The sequence below is a fragment of the Cyprinodon tularosa genome, unplaced genomic scaffold (genome assembly GCF_016077235.1).
Source record: "Cyprinodon tularosa strain WSP-4 unplaced genomic scaffold, ASM1607723v1 ctg742, whole genome shotgun sequence".
NCBI lineage: Eukaryota > Metazoa > Chordata > Actinopteri > Cyprinodontiformes > Cyprinodontidae > Cyprinodon > Cyprinodon tularosa.
The window spans coordinates 243,681-264,793 of record NW_024039499.1 but is presented as its reverse complement, the minus strand read 5'-3'; the positions used below and the strand labels follow the sequence as shown (position 1 = coordinate 264,793).

Here is a 21,113-nt window from a genome sequence, read left to right as displayed (position 1 = left end):
TGATGTAGTAAGCCTGAGGATGACAGGGTCTAAGTACCCGGTCTACCTGGAATGGTTCCTTCGAGGGCAGTGAAAATAAAGAAGCCGAAAGAGTTTGGCTATGTATTCAAACAGGTCCAGCCTTCTCAGACTGTCACCACCCCTCACTCGGCATTCGCCCTATCGCCTAGCAACCGTGATAGTTGACAAACAAAACAAGCAAAGAATGCCCTGGAAGCCAAACTTCTCACTACTAAACTTCTCACGTTTTCGAGAGGCTTCAGCTGCAATGCCACCATTGCAAATATCAGATTTATAATCCCCACACTGCACAGATATTGGAATCTGAGCTTAAATGTCAACCAAACCCATTTGCACAGGGACAGATAAAACCTTTCAATAAACTAAACATTACCCACCACATATCTGAGTCAGTAAGCATTTTCCCTTTTTCCACTGAGCACGGACTGAGCTTACTTGGACTCGCAATGAATCATGGGATACCCAAGGCTATGGAGGATACACCAGACTTATCCATCAAAACGGGCAAAAAAAGGCTGCATTTGTCGGCCATGCAATGAGGAGTCTTCCAATCCAAACGGGCCATGGTGCCTCGCTACGAAGTAATCGGCCGACCATTCTGGCCTTCTGTGGACTTAGCCGCTGAATTTGAAGTCAGCATAAGAGCGAGGAATGAGATTGGGTGGAGGTGGGTCTAAGTTCAGCTGAATCACTAATTGTGGAAGCTGGGACTTCCTCTTTATGAAAAGTGTCATGAGAAATGATTGGTTTCAGAGAGGGTGCAGTCGGTCGTTGATTGGCTGAAGCTTGAGCAGGGCACATCAGCAGGTGTTCCAGGTAAGGCTGATTAATAGTCTTCCATGTGGAATTTTCCGTTAAGCTTCATCTCTCCACTTGAGTATTTTCTTTTAAATCAAATATAATCACATTTTCTCAATTTGGAAGAAACCCTTAATCTGGGTAAGAGACCCCCGAGGCAAAACTGAGACTTTATTGGGAACCACATAGCTGTACTTTTTCAAAAACTTTTAAAGAGTATAAACACAGTGTTTCTTAATTGAGAGTAGCAGATTTTTTTTCTAGTTCAATAGAAAAAATAAGATAACCTCATGCTACTCATAATTCGATATCAGCAATGAGTCTAGGTGGACTTCATGAAATAAAAACTTTGATGAGTTACCTTAATAAGTATATATTTAATAGCATTTTGTTTGTGTTTTGCTGGGTTCCAACGTCATATTTCACTCACATCAAGACCCATCCCTCGTGTGCTGAAGGGGACACACTTCCCACCTTTCCACCCTCTATAAAAATGACAAAAGCAACAAAAAAACAAAAACAAACTAAAATTCATGTATGGCTGGTAATGCATCAACCTTTTTACCACAAATTTTCTAAATCATTAAAATTTTTGTAAGTGCATTTAAATGTGGGGGGAAAAGTTCTGAATTCAACAGAAAATGCAATCATTATATTTCCCTTTTAAATTAAAAAATAAAAAAGTGTCAAAGTGATGAGGCACACTTTATTAATTAGATCTGCAATTAAAAATAGCAAAAAACATTGATTAAATATACTCATGCATGCAAATGGAAACATTTCAAGTGTTTCAAGTATTTCTTATCATTTTGATTATGGCATATATCTAATTAAAACTAAGCATTCAGGAGACTGAAATATGATATAAGACCAAAATAAAATATACTTTGAAATCCTTTTGTTTCCAATGCAGACAAGTAATGTTATCATCATTTTACAGCAGACACAACTATACAGGGTAGGGTTATCGTTCCCCTCCACAAAGAGGTGGACAATGTGTTTTAGTCTCAAATATTTTAGTTTTTTAAACTGACATTAATATACAGTAGAAGCCAAATAGAGTAAATTGACATTATCTCTGGATGGTCAATTAGTGCCAACATGCATGTTTGGCATGCATGTTGTGTATATTGAGAAAAAAAACAAAACATTTCATGGGCTTCTGAGAGAAAATACAGATGAAAGCTATGAAACAGCATGCCCTCATCTGTCTTTAAAGTATGCATGTTGCTTTTGATGCAGTCCAATTCTAACTATTGTGTATGCATCATATAAGGAATGTGAAGTTTATATCATTCTGCTGCATCAGGACTGAGTACGCTTTTGGTGGGATATCACTTCCATCCATCCATTTTCTGATCCCAAGCGGGGTCGCGAGGGGTGCCGGTGACTATCTCCAGCTGTCTACGGTTGAGAGGCAGGATACACCCTGGACAGGTCACTGGTCCATCGCAGGGCAACGCAGAGACAAACAGACACACTCACACCTAAGGAGAATTTAGAGAAGCCCATTAACCTAACAGTCATATTTTTGGACTATGGGAGGAAGCCAGAGTACCCGGAGAGAACCCATGCATGCTCAGGGAGAACATGCACACTCCATGCAGAAAGACGCCAGGCAGGGAATCGAACCCAGAACCTTCTTGCTGCGTCCCATAGCAGCCCCTGGGATACCACTTTCTCGTTTAAATTTAAATAAATAGGAACTAAATTTAGACCTGTCCAGGGTGCAGAGGCGCACCTTGTCAACAGGCAAACCAAGCAACTGCTTGGAGCCCCGAGCCGCTGGGGGGCCCCCGAGAGCCAGCTACTGTACATCCGGTAGATAAACAGCAACAGGCGAGCATGAAGTGGCAACGCCGATTGGATGGAATGTTGATTGACATTGGCTTTGACCAGTCAAAATCCAGCCCAGCCCAGGTGGATGACATCCCTTAATAAAAATGAACGTAGCCTAGCGAATGGGTGACGTTGTAGGCATAGGCGGATCTACTGGGCAAATGCCACCCTAAATGACAGCCTTGCCACCCCAGCTGCCACCCCAGTTGCCGGTAGGGGTGGCGAGGCTTATAAATTATGGATCATTTGAGAATTACGACCGCTAATTTCCAATGTCGGACTGCAGTGAATGTAGCACGAGATGACGCGAGAGCGACTGAGACTGATTAGTTTGAAAACCGAATGGGGCAAAGCGAGGGAGCCAGGGGTGATGGGGAGAGGAGACGCAGGATGAAACAGGTAAAAACTGATTAACTATCTATCGAGAAATGAAATCATAATGAAAGCACAATGTTGCTAGCATAGCTGCAATGCTGATTTTGAGATGATATAAATCAGGTTGCAGAACGTTATTTCTCTAACTATGATGTTAGTTCGGCCTGATGTCTCGGGCTCATAAAGACATATTTGCGGTCAACTATGACAGAAAAGAGACGATCAAGTTTGGTTTTACTCAAATCAAAACGCACAAAGGGATTGGATCTAAATAAAGTTGTGAAGCGTTTTGCTGAGCAACATGGAAATCACTGCATTCAGCTGTTATAGTCATGTTAACTTTATGTTATGCTCTCTGGTGAGCCTTTACAGAGCTGTTACATTTTGTTTTGGCACCTGAGAAAATCTGATATTTCCTTTAAAAAAAACCAAAAGTGTTAAAAGTTTAAAATGTGATACTGGTGTGAATCCTGCTTAACATGAAGCAGTGTTGTTGTTTCTTTTTTTGTATATATAATATGAAACTATCCAGAAATGACCTGTATAAACCTACTCACAAGCAAAATGTATATTTATGTTGCTTCTTTTCAGATTTGTGGAGATTTTGATGTAACATACAGAACCCGCCTTTTTGTTGATTTGTTGATACAGCAGTATGGAGGACCAACTCTGCCATATTTAACAATAAATACAGAAATAAATAAATGCTTAATAAATAAATAAGCATACAATTAATTGCCACCAAAAATACAAACAACAAATAAATGTAAGTAGAAATTAAATTATACAGCTAGTCATAAATGTATATAACTCTTTTAATTGGCTTCTTTATTTCTTTGCCTTTTTAATATTTACCTTATTTATTTTTTTGTCATTTATTATCTTCAACTTCATTTTTTAATTACTTATATTTTATGTATTTATTTATGTGCATGTTATCATATTTTTGTCTGTTTTATTCTTCCTTTGTATTTTTTTACCCTAGTTATTTCTTCGCCGCTATTTCTTTCTGCCTGCCCTTTTAACATCTCTGCCTGCCATTATAATATAATTTCTAATTACATTTATTTGTTGATTGTATTTTTGGTGGCAATTAATTGTATGCTTATTTATTTATGGAGCATTTATTTATTTATTTCTGTTTTTATTTTTAAATATGGCAGAGTTGGTCCTCCATATACAGCTCTATCTACAGCAGATCTACATGCATGAAATGTCATACAGCAGTTAAGGCAACATGAAAGGGACAAGTTACTGAGGAACAAATGGGGTTCAGAGTAAACATTACATAGATATCTGGTACCTTGTTCGGGTGCCTTGACCGATTTATTTCTACTGTGTAGTTCTGCTCACTTTAGTCCAGCTCAGTCCATAGATCTCTGATGGGGAACTTTTTCTTTCTATAGTTTCTTCTTGTGCAAATGCTGCAAAGCTGCCTCTCTGACAGTCAATCTCACTCATCTGCGACTCAGCACCTGTGTCTTACCTTAATACCTTTCCTGTGATAATGCCCATCTAGAAGTAGTGTTATCTTCTATCTCCTATTAAGTGAGATCACATTGTACGATGTATTATTAATATGAACTGTTTCACATGAAACACTAGTACTGTACATACTATTCTCACCAAACTGTGATAACTGTGATTAAATTCAGTGTAAACAAATGCCATATGTTGCCACCCCTAAAAAATTCCTGCCCCCCTCTTGCCACCCCATAAATATTTTTCTAGTGTCTGCATTTGCACAAGCCAAGGCCCGTAAGCAGCAATTCTGGAAGCAGTATAGGACCCCAATAATTTCACTACACTTACTATACTTTATATTTTGTACAAAGTTTATATTGGGTTTTTAAAGTAATTTACTGTTCTTTTTTTATTATACATTTATTTTAATTTATTAGTTTATTCTTTACTTTTATTCTTTTATATTTTCCAAAATAACAAGGTTGTTCATGTTTAGAACATTTGGAATAAAAAAAGTTTTATTTAATACATTTTTCTTTGGTGTCAGATTATTTATAGCCTAACATAATCGTGATGAACACTGGTCAGGAGGGCCCCCCAAGTTTTTTTTGCTTGGGGCCCCCACAGACTCTAGAATCGCCTCTGCCAGGGTGTACCCCGCCTCTCGCCCGTAGAAAGCTAGAGATAGGCACCAGCACGGATAAAACGTGAGAGAAAATGGATGGATTGAATTACATTTTAAGACTTTTATACCTTAATTTGTCAATTAATCATAAGCTGCATCAAACAGAAAGTCCAATAAAAGAAACTACAGCACATATGTGGCAAGCTATAAACATACAATGAAAAGGCAGAAGACAATGGTTAAAACAAAACAAAGCAAAGAAAAAGAAACCAAAAACTGTTCATGCTACATTCTGAGCTGGTCAAAGTTACAGCGGTGTCATTTCTCCACTAAAAAGTTTGATGGAAAAGTTGATTGCAATTTGCAAATGACCCCCGTCTACTCGCCTCATCAGAAACTTTCTAGACACGCCCCTGTATCCTTTCCGTCTGGTGTAGAAAGAATGGTGAGACATGAGCAGACAGACCGGTGTGTGTGTGTGTGTGTGTGTGTGTTTGGCTGTGATGGCAAAAGGTCTGTTAAAGCGAGACTTGAATTCCAATGCTTCCATCTCTTCAATCCCTCCCTCCCTCTTTCTCTCTCTCAGCATCCAGCAGCTGCGCCTCTCTCCTGCCTTTCCTGACGCTGAGTGTAGCCTCCCATACAGATGAGCGCTGGAAGCCACGCACCTCTTGACGTAGCCATACAGACCGGTTGCGGTGCCACACTCGGTCTCCGTGCGGCACGTATTGCGCAACGTGACTGATGCTCTATACTGGCTCGGTAAGGTGGAAACATAAAAAAAAGCAGCGGTCTCATCGGCTGTGGATAGAAAAGCGGACCCTCCCCTCTTCATTTTTCCAAAGATGAGCTGATTTCGGTGCGTCGCTCATGATGTGACTCAGTCATACATGTTTGTATTCACGGCGAACAGCAGCCTTTTGAGGACTTCATCCATCAGAGTGAAGACAAGAAGATTCTATGTGTTTTGTAGATGCAGAGGGAGTGACGGTGGAATCATTTGACAGCTCGCAATCAACGCAGCATCCGTGGCGCGAGCTCTGACCACAGCTGGATTTGATGAGCTCCGTCCGGAGGAGCCCAACCTTCATAGAACCCCTGTTTCCTCCCTCGACATTGGTGTCTTTTTGCTGAATACAGTTAAAAGAGACTACTAGAGGGTAGAAGGTGGCGAGTATTACTTTATTTTATTTTATTTTTAACAGAGCGGGGCCTCTCCGCAATGTTCCTGGCCGCGCGTCTTACCCGCCTGCCTCCTCTCATCCTCCAGGGCGCCTCGATGCCGTTAGACGCTCTGCATTTTCCTTAACTATCCTAAATTATAGTTTTTATTTTAAGAAAGCTAATTTACATAAATTGATATACCTTCTGAGATATACACTGACTGTTTATTGGGGACTAAATTAATAGACGAGAGGTGCCGCGTGTGTGCGCTTCTGTCGCACCGCCCCGGAAAGGACTTCTTGCCGCTGAGAGAGCTGGATATGCAGAGATTAACGTGAAAGGATGGATCTAATTAACGCCGTTTTGGGGCTTCTGGCGCTGATCGTTGGAGGCATCAGTTGCCAAGGAGTGTACGGTAAGTCTGCACAATCCACATGCTTTTTTTTTTTTTCTTGACCTTGCAAACAACAGTTTCCTTTTGCGCCCTGATGCCCTTTAATAATCTAGTTCTTTACGTAGGAAGCATGTTTGGTTGACATATCTGCTCCGACAGAGAGTGAGGCTGTTTTAAATGGTTATACAGCAAATCGCATGTGTGCAGCCTCCTTTTCTGGTCCAGTCCATCAATCCCAATGCTCTGTAAGTAGGCTAAATTTAGCTGGATACATTTATATGTTATTACAGAGGAACCTGGTTAGCCTTTTCTGAGTCTGAAGCATTCTTTTTTTTATACTTCCTACTTATAATTACTAATTGTGATTTAAACAGCATGTGTGACTCATTCTATGACATGGAAGCTTTTGTGGGAGTCATCATAAGGACTGTAATCTGTTGAACAGTGGTACTTGGCATGCAGACTCATGATCATCCTGTGTGCAGGATCTATCTCCCCACTTCCTCCTCATGTCTGCATGTCTGAATCTCTTGCAGAATCACTTGCAGATAAAGAGATGGTGTTATATTATAGGGACTTGTTGCAGGAAGGAGCTGGAGCATTCCCATTAAGATCAACTCAAAGTACCAGAACATTCTGCAATGATTTCTAAAGAAAATAAGTAGTAGCTGCAGACTGTGGGAAATGACTGGTGATCAGACCATTGGTACCTTTTGCCAGTATTTGATAAGAACTGAGCATCTTCATCTGTTGCTACAGTACATGAATTCCAGCACACTGAGGATGAAAGCTAATTCCTGTCTGATGCCTGTGCAACCAGTGGCACAAATTATACGTGATATGAATCGTCATCCTTACAGCAGCAGCAACACTGACAGTCGCAGCTGTGGGAGGACTGTGAGGACGAAGTGATTCATGTGTACCGAGACAAGGACATGGAGGAATGCTTTACCAGCCCTTATCTGTCAGCGCTAATGGTGGACCTGACCAAAGCAAAAAGGCAGACCAGAGGAACGTTAAAGTCAGACGTAGAGATGTAGGGTTTGTGTGTTTCCAAGCTGAGATGATATTTGCAGAGTCAGAGGAAAGCATGAGAACAGCTTCAGTGAGCACGACAAGAACACCTCAGAACACACTGTCATGAATTTAGTATTATTGTTTTGCTTTAGTGGTATGAGCCAGGTGAGACAGTCCTATGTTAGAACCCAGTAAGATTGTACTACTGTTCATAAAACCCAATCATCTACTGTGTGCTGCTACCTCTGCTATATTCCACTTGCATCTGAATCCTAGGCTGTTTGTGAGCTGAAGCTGGTGAGGTTTCATCTCCTCACTCTTTGGAGAAAATCCCACTTTTTTTTTTTTTTTTTTTTTTTTTACAGATTTTTCAAATATAACACTCGGAAATTATAACTTAAAAGTTGGACCAAAATGCACATAACCTTTACTAATGTTGACTTTAAAACAAAGAAATTTCACTAAAATGAACTGCCTATATTTCAGCGTGTGGGTTTATATGCAGTCATTTAAGATTGCCTCATTGAGCAGAGCTGAAACGTGGTTCATCTTTGTGATACTCCACAAATATTATTAAATATTGTTTTTATTTGTTATTAAGATACTCTAATAATATATTTTTTGGTCCGCATTCAATTTGTGACTTGTGGTTAGCTTTGTAGGGGCTTTACTTGAGTAAAATAACAGAATTTTTGGTTCTGTTATTAGGAAATATACTGACCGAACAAATTTTCTCAGTTAAAAGTAATCATTAAAGGGTTTGAAATGTTCAGAGATACAAAAGTAAAATGTATAAAGGTAAATTCAGCTGTCAATATACAAAATAGCTCTTGATAATGCCACTAAAAAGAAAAAATCCCCGCACAAAGAATTACAATAAAGTTCCTCGTTTAGTAAAAATTTAATCATTCTCAATATTTAAGTCTATGTGTTGGCTGTACTCAATTAAATCACTAATTTATTCATTTAAATACAGTTTACATAGAAAGACAGATGGTGTATTTGAAAATAAGCCAATCAAAACCATATTCTTAAACTTATTTTTCGAAGAATATGTTTGTGAACATTTCTTGATGTTTTTTCCACATATATTGATCAACTAACACTTCACAAACATTTGTTGGAACGTCATCTGAGCATGCATGTGTTAAATAATAATCTAAAATAATTAAACCATCCACACAGAATGTGTTTTTTAGAGTCACTAAATTCAGTTGTTTAACAGAGAAGAGGTTAAAGGCTACATCATTGCCCTCACTTAACTTGAGATTCCTTTTCACATCATGTGACTTGTCAGCTCACCACAGATGTTGAGGACTGACAGGCATGACACTAATCATAACAACCGATAACATGAATGACCGATAAAAGCCTTTGATCCGTGGTGTAAGCATGCTGTGTCAGATGAAGATTCAACCAGATTAGAAGGGATCATATCCCATAATGCTTGATGTGATGCTACTAGTGGTATGTGAGGACTTGTGGGTACGAACAGCAGAAGCAGAAGGAACAGGGGATGAGTTAGAGGGGTGGGGGAGTACCAGATGGAACTGTTTGGGCATTTAACTCTCATTGTTTGCATGTATGTTGGGCAGCTTGACAAACCCCAGAGCACATCAAATTCCTGCTCTAATCATTATTACAATTTCTAAAAGTCTTTTGGAATCTTGCTTTCTTGCCTCTCATGTAAATAAGATGTTATATAGAAAGACAGGTGGTGCTTATACAAATAAACCTTGCATGCTGTAACTTGCATAGCCTATTATTTCATATAAAGTTGAAAACCTAGTAAAGACCTGTCATGTTTACAGCAAACCTCTAGGGAGAACGACTGTATAGAGCAATTTATTAAAACAACTCAGAAGTCAAAATTTACTACTGAAAGTTATTTGCTTAATATGTACTGTTGTTTTCTAGTTGATTCTCAGTAGGTGTACACATATGGTGGGTGTGGGGATATTGTATTAGGGTCGGAAAAACAATGGGTTCTGGGACTATAATATGGGAAACAAAACAATAACTTTTATTTTTTCTGTAACCATTTTCCTTCAAAACACCGAAAATACTGAAAGGTTGTAAGGTATTCTCTGGTTTCACAAGAAGACATAAATGTATAAGTGTGTTTAACTCCTTTTAACAATATGCTAGAGACAGTTTTGCAATGGTGTCAGTAATTCTCTGTCATTTGTAATTTTATTATCTTTAATGACAAATAGATTTGCACCTTTCAACACAAAGGAAGACAATAAAATCATGTAATAAATACATGCTATGTGCTTTGTAATGAGTTGGCATCAACAAAGTACACCAGCATTTGCACCTACAGTATACCACCTTATTTTCATCCAGATGTGATGCAAAGTTGGAGTAAACTTTTAAAGAATTTGTATTTCCATTTTTTTGGAACAAATTAACAAGGTAATTCCAAAAGTGATATCGTCAACGTTGATGTGACTCTTAACAGCAGTAGGGTTCTCGTTAGTACGTCCGTCAACAGGAGGGGACAACCGGGCCAGTTGTCCCGGGCCCAGGGTAGAGGGGGTCCTGAATCAGCCCCCTACATCTTTTACTGCAAATCTTTTTTTTTTTTAAGATGTTTGCAAGGAAATTTGAGCTTTATACTTAATTTTCATAAAATCTTTTCCTATTTCTCTGAAGTTTGTCAAGCTGCTATTTACAAGGCTGGCTGCGCTGCAGGTGGTGACAGGGAAATGCTCAACCTGAGTCTTCCCCTCTCTACACAGTCAGGCAGCAGTTCCATCACTTTAACATGAAGGGTACGCCGGCTCTCACCTGAAGAAGCCGCCTCAAGCCAGAGGAAAAGCTTTAGATCGAACAGAACTTTAGATTGCGCTCAGCTGCAAAAGCTACAGAAGGCAGTCATGGGTTGTAAGTACTCTGATGGAGCAAAAAACTCTGCAGTTTTTGTCAAGCTTTTGTTCCCTATCTTTGCTAGATGAAGTTATAATTAACACAGAACCAATGGGGTTTTCTTAAGAGGTTGAGAAGTTTTGAATTTGACTGACCTGACTAAATGGACCGTCCACGGCTGCAACAATGCTGCAGTGGAAGTGAATAAATAGACAATCCTACTATACAGCCTTAACTGCTTAAGACAGATTTTGACCAGAACATGTTGTGGTCCAATTTAAATGTGTAACACAAGTAGAAATCACACAAGTAAAAATCTATAAATGGGATCATATGCGAGTGTTGCAGATATGGAAAGCCAAATGTGCCACATATTTTATAAAATAAAAAAAGGAAAGGTCTCTATTTGTAAATATAAACCTTTAAATGTTACCTACATTAAATAAATAAATTTTTTATCCTTAATAAATGAATAATTAAATATTTTTCACTTAATTGATTAACTATTAAATAGGTTACTGCTCGTTAGCATGTTTTTAGCTAAGTGGGCTACTATGCTCAGAAAAGTTGCTATTAGGCTGAAAATCAGCTTATGCACATATTTTCTATGAGCATAATGGCCCTTTGACTGACATCTGTGCACAGTCCCTTACTCGTTTCTGCACAGACAGTGGTTATGCTGTAACATATAGAATCACAGTGGAATTATGCAAATACCTTAACTTTTAATAATCATAAATAAATGGTAAATGGTAAATGGCCTGTACTTATATAGCGCCTTTATTCAAGTTAGGAGACTTGACCAAAGCGCTTTACACTACATTCATTCACCCATTCACACACACACTCACACACTGATGGTGGCAAGCTACATTGTAGCCACAGCTGCCCTGGGGCTCACTGACAGAAGGCCACAGAAACACTGTTTTTTTAAGCTCATTTGCTTTCTTACTTGTGGACATGATAGAAGCACTGTGAAAACACGACGCCTGCGACGTTAGGACTGTCATCAGCTCGGCTCCCCAAGGCAATTTAACATGCTGCAGCCCTGACAGCCTAGATGCTACTACTCATAAAAATCCTGGTGAGAGCAGTGCTGTAGTAAACGGGAAATAGAGTAAGCAAGCTAGCTCAAAATCTATATAAATAATATGCGGGTTAAAAATAGGAATTTATAATAATAATTTTTTTTCATAGAATATGATGTTTATCAACATTTTTTTGTTGTTGTTGAAAATCTTGATTTTTGTTTTTATCAATGCACTCCTTGTAGAGTGATGTCAGTCTGTCACTTTTTTCTTGTTACACATATACTTAGAATTAATGAATTATGTGTGACAAGACTACCTAAAAATAATTTCTGTGTTATATTTTAATTCTTCACAATGGCAGGGTCTGTCAATTTGTTTATCAAGCATGTGTCAAAGGTTGTATAAAGTTGCTCTTCATTGAAGAAAATGATAGATTTGATAGACTTTGAGTTCAAGGAGGAAAAAAATGATCTGGTATGGAGAACATCTGAGATTTATTTTTTAATTCAGATTAGCAAGCCCTAGAAACAGTAATTCAGTCTAGAGTGAAAGAGTCAATAAATTGGACTTTTTAAGGTCAATTTTAATGTGGCCTTAATTCTACAAGAACAAAAAAGTTTGAATTTTTAAATGTTTCTTTTTGATAAAAAATAAACGTTAACTTTCGCCTATTTCAGATAAAATTAAATTTGACTCATTAGAAACAATTGTCGATAAGACCCTTTAACTATCCCTAGTGGATAATGGTTTGACAGTCAGTACTTTAAAAGTGCTTAAAGTCTTCTGATTACTTTTTGTCACCCTTTCACCATTTAACTTTTTTTTTTTTTTTTTGCATCAGCACCAAATATATTTATTCACAAATAATTTAAACATGGTTGACGGTTCTGCAGTGTTTGTAAATGTTATGCTGCTGAGTAATCTCTATTGGAGAACTCTAAACAGTAATCTCCTTTTTCTTATTTCAAAGTAAGAGTTTTACACCTAGTGTAATACTAACAATGCTCACCTTTTTATTAACAGTGTGTTGTGATAGCTTGAAGCTGTGTCACCTGAACAAATTATAAGAAGACTAATCTCTTAGTCTTAACTAAAAACAACAAAAAAATAAAAACAAACCTAATGGCTTTCTTTAATATCTCACTAGCACTATCAGACCTCATAAAAGTAAATACATTTATTGTTTGCATCTCACTTATAGACATACCACTTATACTTTTTTCTCCTGTTAGTGTCAGTACTAATGAGTTTTTGTCCCACTAGACTTTAAAGCATTTTTTCTTGCATTATCTGCATCTTCTCTTAATGTATCTTAAAACAGATTAGTGGGAAATTTAGTAGATTTTCTCTGGTTATTTTTATCCGTGGGCATCACTTGATGCCATCGCCATTGACTAAATGGCAATATCATGATGCAGTAATAAAGAAATCACATAGCAGTGTGTTAAGTGGTGCTGCCACAGTCATTAAAGAGAATTGATGAAGGCTAGTCATCCCACCATGACCGCAGGCCAAAGAGGGAGTAAGTGAGTTGCCACTAAAGTAACAACATCTGTTTCTCTCTTTCCTTCTTCCACCATTTCTCATCTTTTCTCAGGTTCCTTTCATATTGCTGTTTTCATACACACATTTTTGTGTGTATAAAGATTGATATAATTAATTGAACTCTATTTAAACTTGTGGTGTTTGAACGTGGTCAAAAGCTGTTCCTTCATAGCAGCAAATCCAACAAAGTGCATTTATGTTTAACTATAGTGACAGCTAAAAGGCTCTAAATGCTCATATAAAAAAAAGCTACAATAGAATGACTTTTATGATTGCATGAAAATATATCTGTGCTTGTTACTCTTTCTGTAGATGTACCACCTTCAGTATGTTCTCTTTGCATCAAAGTCAGTCAGAGAAATCCTCCATGGGATGCATAGATGTCCCTGATCTCATTTGTGAAGAGCTTCTAAAGAGAAAAAAAAAAGGTTCCTCCAGATTTCTGTCCACACATTTCCACTTCTGCTTCATTTTTTTTTTTGCTGTATTTCTCCTTCTGTCTTCTGCTCACCCTATTTTGCATTGAAGTCCAAGCAATTGCCGAGGTTCCCTTTTCATGAGCCCCAGTTCAGACGGTTTTGCTTCTAAGCTATGCAAATGCATTCTGCAAGTGAAACTAAAGCCGTCTTTGTTGGTTCTCAGAGCCTCCTCCACAGAGTCCTTCATCATTCCTTTGGATCAGGACCCTTACATTTCCCACCGTAATAAGACTGCAGATAACTCTGTCTCTTCTCCTCCTGCTCAAAGTTCCTATTTCCTTGCCTGTCTTTCCTCTGCCAGGCTCTTCCTCCAATCCCTTCGGGGTAACAGCCGATGGACGTCTGCAGCTTCAGTCAGAGGCAAATGAAGATATACAGCTGGTTAGAACACAGAACAAGGAATTTGTTGCAGTGGAACACTTAACTGAACACCTCAAGGATTACTTTGTACCCCTCAATGGGGCTTCAGATGGGACCAGTTTAATCATTTTGAATATTACTCCTCTTTGGAGCCTGTCCTCTGAGATGGGCACTCACCACACTCTGCAGATACACTGTTTAAGCTTTAAATCTTGCTCTCTTCTGCTGTGGTTAACGGTCTCCAACAGTCAAGTACTCAGGCACTGTGTGGTTAAGATAAAAAAACAACAACATTGTTCGTTCTTCAACACACATAATGTTTAGCCCAACTCTATTTAGATATTTTTCAGTGTTAAAAAAAAGATTGCTCTATCAATTAAAAAACTGATTATTGCATGCTCCACAAAAACAGAAACCTTTTGGATTTAACTAAATAGTTATAAGCCTGTGTGCAGGGTCTGAAAAAAAATGTTTTGTAGTATCAGCCAGTTTAATAAATATTCTCAATAAATACTTAGTTCTGTACAAAGTTGAATGCACTGACAAAAAAAATCACACAAGAATCATCAATGGAGGCCTGTTTTTGGAGTCACACACAAAATTAAAGTGGAAAAACACACCACAGTCTGATCCAACTTTGGTGATAAAATGAAGCTCAGTATTGGGTGTGGTCTCCGGGTGACTGTATGACCTCCCTCCTTTGCATGCTCCTGATGAGGATGCGGATGGTCTCCTGAGGGTTCTCTTCCTAGTCCTGGACTAAAGTATCCGCCGACTCCTGGAGAGTCTGTGATGCAACATGACATTGGTAGGGGGATCGAGAGATGATATCCCGATGTGCTCAGTCTGATTCAGGTCTACGGAATGGGTGGGTCATTACTTAGCCACAAAATCCTTCTGGCCTTACATTATTACCCTTAACAGCTCCAATTTCCCCCTTCCTTCCCCGGCCACACGTTCAGCTCCTCAGTTTTACAGCAATTGTGTGATGGAGGAATAACAGCGATGAACTCTACATTATCTTCTGTCTGGTAAAACAGTAAGAAAAGCTAATTCAATACTATTTTACTATATTTCAAACTAAACAGCTCAATGACATCTAGACTGTAGATTTTGAACAAAGAAAAGTTACCAGCATTTTATTTGAGGTGTTTTTACATCCACCATGACACTCACAAAAGTTTATGAATAGTAGTGGTATGAAAAGTAGTGGTAAAAGTAGTTAAGTAGTTTAGTTAGCAATTTAGTTTTTTTCACCATAAGTACCTTTTTTCATTCTATAAAGTTGATTTTAACATTTTATGATGTAATTGTCTGGACAAATTAGTGTTTATCCAATTAGCACTGTTGGCTCACAGCTAGAGGGTCACCAGTTCAAATCTCAGCTTGTACCCTTTTGTGTGTGGTTGGTACACGTGTGGATTTACTCCAATTTGTCCTTAAAGACAAAAAGACAAGATGCACATTAGCTACTTTAAACTGGCCCTAAAAATGACATTTAGCGTATATTTTGCATAGCTGCAGGAATTGATAGCATAAAGATATTCCTCCAAAGTAATAAGAAATGTTATATGCTTCAAGTCTAAAAATGATCACATTTTCATCTATTTACCATGAGGATTTGGATGAGGTCAGAAAGGCTGTATACCTCTGGATCATTCAATGCTAAATCCATGTTGCAGACCAAATAAGCTTATTATAATGGGCCAGGCTGCTTAAACCCTCGTCCCCAAACCCTGAGCTACTTGCTCCTGTCTGTAATGCAGAGGAAATAAAGCTGTTGCTATTGATCTTGTGTTCATCCATTAAGTCCTGCTGGGCTGAAACATCATTGTGTAATAATTTATTTAATGATTTTTGAATTCTAATGAAGGTGTATATATACATAACAGTTAGCTTGTTAGCTATCTGGAGCGGGAACCTTTTAAAATATGCATTCAATAAACACCATTTCTCGTAATACAACCGCATCTAAATAAATTTGCCACGCCCCCTCCCTTGTTGCTGTTGTGCCAAGGTAGTTATTCCTGCCATAGTTTGTATCACCTCGCCGGCAGCATGCATGGAGTAGGAGCTGATCGAGTTCTCTCCGCCTCAGTTCCACTACGCATTTTAAGCTCTGCATTTCCAAACCACAGATTATTGTATTCCCGCAGTTATGATGTTGTTTGTTGTTTTGTGTGACGCTGTTGCTTGCAACACTGCAACCTGAGAGTAAAATTGCAGCTATAGAAACTCTGGGGAGCCAAAAATGCGTTGTTATTAAATAATATTGATGCTCAATTAATCAATTGAATCGATTTTTTTGCCCAGGTCTAGTATTTTGTGAAAATTCTAAAAGAAAACTCCAAAAAAGAATGAGTATTCCAACTAATGTCAAATATCACAAAATAGTAGATAGCCTCATATCAGTACATTTTCTTCACTACTTTCTTTCACCACTACTGTATATCACACTGCAAGATAAAACTTGGGAAAGAAGTATGGTGCAGGTCTATATTAATTTATATTAATAGAAAATATTAATAAAAAGATGTCTGTCTCTTTTAAACGTATTTCATTTTTTTCAATTCAGTTTATTTATATAGCGCCAATCCACAACACCTGTCATGTCAAGTAACATTACAATTCAGTCAGATCATAGAGTCAAATTGATTTTTTCTTTTTTTGGTTTGATTTTGAAAGAGGGACACAACTAAAATGTTAGCCTCAACACTGGTTAAATTTGGTTGCTGGCTCTTCATCTCAAGCTCATGTTCTCTACCAGAGGCCTTAAGGTTAGGGGGTTAGGGTCTGAACTGTATTCTTCTGGCCTATAATTTCTCCAGTGATCTGTTGAAGCCACTTCTCCGGTGTTGAGGTCACTGCCCTGTGCGCTTTAATGACCACAGACACTACAGTTGCCTTGTTCTGACAACACTTCTTAGTTCTCCCCTAAACTCTTGGTATTTTTCTCTAGTTTTTTGTGTTCTCTTTTCCTGATATATCTATAATTCGGGATGGCCACACTGATCTCGAAAGCTATCCTGTGCTCCTGATCAATAATCACAATAACCCCTTTTCAGTTGCCACTCAATTGCCTGGGGCTTTTAAGTTGTGGTTTGTGTGCAGCTGCAGTGCTATATTCCACCAGCAGTTCCGGTAACTGATGAAGGTGAGTGTATAATTGCTATTTTTTTATGCTTGTTTAGAAATACATTATAAGATGTTTTTGAGTGAGAAAGCACATCTCCAGTTGCAGAGCCCCAGGTCTTCAGGATAGGCAGGTGTGGGCTGCTTACTCAGCTGGAATGGGAAATGGGAGCTACAGCTAACTAAAGCCGTAATGTCACTCAGTTGGTAATTTACTGCTATTTATTTTAAGACAGAAAGTCATTTTGAGATGTTTTTAGCAAGACAGTACACCTTAAAACTTGACCTTTGTAGTCAATCAGTCAAGAAATAGGCTACATTTAAATTGGTCTGGGGTTAATGGCTGGTGTGGGCTGCCTACTAAGCTGGGTTACGGAGTGCGATGTCAGCTTAACCTCAGCTGTAACGTCGGACAGTCAGTTGGTCATTCCCTAGGAGGGTATCTGATTATTAGCAAGAGTTGTTGATTGCCCAGACTTTGTTCTTACCTAGGCTGACTTCTCAGAACTTTCCTTACTTGTTGAAGATATTTGGCTGTTGCTGCTTTCCTTTTGGTCTTGTGGTCTCTTCGGAGTTGACATTTGCCTATGGTATTCCAAGGTACTTGAAGATCTCTTTTACATGTCCTATTCTCCTTCTGGGAGTGCAATCCCCTGTGGGAATTACCTTCCCTCTCTTTTTCATCATCCGGCTACATTTTTTTCTGCCCAAAGGACATTACGATGGCCCTGCTATAGATCCTGATGTTTTGAATCAGAGAGTCAATGTTCACTCCCTCTTAGCATACAGCCTTATATCAACCATTTACAGGAGGTGGCTGGTAGTGGCCCCATTTCTAAGTAGGTAGAAATGGTGAGTCTTGATGATTATTTGGCTAAGGTGGTTTAGGCACATATACAGAGCAGCAGGGGAACAGACAATCTCCTTTGTATATTCCACATTTGATCAAGATTTAAGCAATTGTCCTAAGGGGGGATTTTCCACTGCCTCATGGAGTTTGCAATGAAGGCTTTCTGAGTATTGTTGACCTCATACAGCTTCAGGCATTTTAGGATGCGTGTGTTGCATTGACTCATAGGCGTTCTTGTAATCAATCAAGGCAGTGTGCAGGTTTGTTTGTCTGTTTATGCAGTCTCAGGTGATTTTTCTGTCAACAAGCAGCTGGTGTTTGGTTCCTCTGGTGTTTTATCATTGCCTTTCCGTGCCTCTGTCATATGTTGATCCATGTGCCTTCTTATCTTTGCCACTATGATACCAGAATACAGTATAGCTGGTTCAGTGGGGAACAGCAAGTTTATTCATGTGGCTACTATCTCCTTTGTCTACCTCTTTGGTGAGATAGCTAAGTATTTAAGCTAACCTCTATCTATCTATCTATCTATCTATCTATCTATCTATCTATCTATCTATCTATCTATCTATCTATCTATCTATCTATCTATCTATCTATCTATCTATCTATCTATCTATCTATCTATCTATCTATCTATCTATCTATCTATCTATCTATCTATCTATCTATCTATCATCTTTTTTTTCTCACAGAGGCAAATACATGTCAATTTTTATCATCTTACATTTTCCTGAAGTGCCCATTTATTTAGTAGAGAAAACAAGATTATGATCTCAGATGTCATTAATAGCGCTGTTAAATTTCTCTCAGCCTTATTTGGAGTGATTTCATTTCTCATGCAAAAGTTAATGTCCTCAAGCTGATTGACACTTGGTTCTGCTGTAGTTTACTGAGGTATTTCCCAGTTGAAAGAGAATGTTGGGTCAACATAGCAAATGGAGTTGTTATGAAGCCAAAGGTCTCTGTGGTAAAACTATCGCCATATGCAGTGTGATTCATCTGCCTTCTATGAGAGGGAGTTAGTCTACAAACTACTTTATATACCTGGAACAATACAAAACAATTATACTATAATTTCAAGATCTGTCTGAGCATCTCAAAGGAAGTTAACATGCTTTTTTCTGATGTGACTTCAATTCTCAAAAGCCCATGATATTAAAAACTAATGTGTCACTGTTGCTGTTGGCTTGTTTTTTGTTAATCATGGGGTGACATTAGCTTTAGAAATCCATTACAAAATGCATTGACTTTCGATTAGGGCTGAAAAAATTAATCGGATTAATCGTGATCGTGTTCAGTTTGTATCAAAAACCAACAGTGACTTCCTATTCCCATCATCATTTCCCTGTTCACTTTTTTCTTTCTACCAAAGCATTGATTCTGCAGCTTCAATGACAGCTTTTGTTTTTGCAGAAGTTCTCATAAATGGAGATTTAAATAAAAAAACAAAAGGAAAATAGAACCATATCATGCTGCACTAATACAACACTTTGTGCAATGTAATAAAAGAAACAGTGTTTTTAAACACATTTCCATCCTTAGTTGCAGATACACGTGAGGGGAGAGCTGTGAAGATGTGAATCCTTGTCATTACAACTCTCATCAGCTTACAAAAGCAAATGGGAACCTGCTTCACCCCCAGCCTGGTCAGAACCCTGCAGAGTTGACTGCATAGCCACCTGTCAAAGCTTTTAAAGTGAGAGAGGTCCTCACAGCAGCTATTGCTGCTTGCTGGAGACAGTAAACTCAGAGCACTACTTTTACTTGTTACAAAAAAGAACAAGTAACAACATTTCTTTCTGGTCAGTTTTGGGAAAAAAAGTAGCTAAAGGAGTCTGACAGTCACTAAGTTAACAGGAGTGTTAATGAAGGTAGGCAAGGTTAACATGTGAGAGCAGAACTTTTGCCCCTCCCATCAGTCCACTTGGCATTTGTGTGCTTCATACGGAGGAAAGAAGATCAGTGTTACAATGTTTTCTTATTTGGAGTTTCACAGAATTGGTAATTGAAACTTTAATAATAACAATAAGAGGACCAATCTGGTTGAAGGCTGTAGGTCTCTGTCTCTGCAGATCTCTGATAGTGATATTTGGTAACTTTTCCAGCGTTTTATTGTTATTACACTGTCACAAGTACAGAGCAACGAAATCAACTCTCTGCATTTAACCTGGGGAGCAGTGTGGGCTTAAGGGTCTTGCTCAGGGACCCAGAGTGGCAGTCTGTGGGAGTGGGCCTCAAACAGAGATGGCAAAAGTACTCATTTTCCATACTTAAGTAAAAGTACAGATACTTGTGTTAAAAAATTCTCTGGTAAAAGTGGAAGTACTGATTAAACTTCTTTATTCAAGTAAAAGTAACAAAGTACAGGCTTGTAAATTGACTTAAAGTATAAAAGTAAAAGTAGGAACCACTTTTTTTCATGCCGTTGCCTACATTTAAATGGATGTCTGCCAATAGGACTAGATCTCTGTTGTGTTCATTTTCAATCATCTCGTCGTCCATGCTACTATGCTAACGCCACCGCCACCAAGCTGCAATGATTTGCCGCGAATGAATACCGCCGAATCTGTCAATTCATCTTGTAGTGGTGCGTCAAATGCAACGTAGATTCCCATCCTATTAGAATTTGGTATTGATGACGTGAAAAATAATAACGGTAACTCCATTGAAATGATTCAAAACTAAAGTAACGAGCCAATTTTTTAAAATGTAAGGAGTAGAAAGTACAGATATTTGTGTAAAAAAGGAGTAGAAGTAAAAAGTCAACATAAAAATAAGTAGTAAAGTAAAGTAAAAATATCAGAAAAATCTACTTGAGTAACGAAGTATTTGTACTGTGTTACTTCCCATCTCTGGCCTCAAACTCAGAACCTCGGGATTCCAAGTGCAACGCCCTAACCTCTAGGCCGCCACTTCCCAAAGTATAAGCTTGAAGGGTGTTGCCTAAAGACCTCCACTGGCAGCTCATTCCTCCCCAGCTGGGATACGAACCCAGCTAGGGTACCTGCTGTGTGCAGGATAGGGGACTTACCGCTTCAGCTAGCCATACATGCAGGTACCTATACTTGCATACACATGCAGGTACCCATACCTTCATACACATGCAGGTACCCATACCTGCATACACATGCAGGTACCCATACCT

General features: G+C 38.5%; 1 protein-coding gene across 1 annotated transcript in view; it reads left to right on the top strand.

Annotated features, from left to right (window-relative positions):
• Nucleotides 1–5,712: 5,712 nt before the first annotated feature.
• Nucleotides 5,713–21,113, top strand: part of LOC119773100 (MAM domain-containing glycosylphosphatidylinositol anchor protein 2-like) — a gene marked incomplete at its 3' end in the record, with an annotated part of 241,120 nt that continues 225,719 nt past the window's right edge. Inside the window, exon 1 of the mRNA XM_038269918.1 lies at nucleotides 5,713–6,701. Coding sequence (XP_038125846.1) covers nucleotides 6,629–6,701 — 73 coding nt within the window. The remainder of the gene's footprint in view (nucleotides 6,702–21,113) is intronic.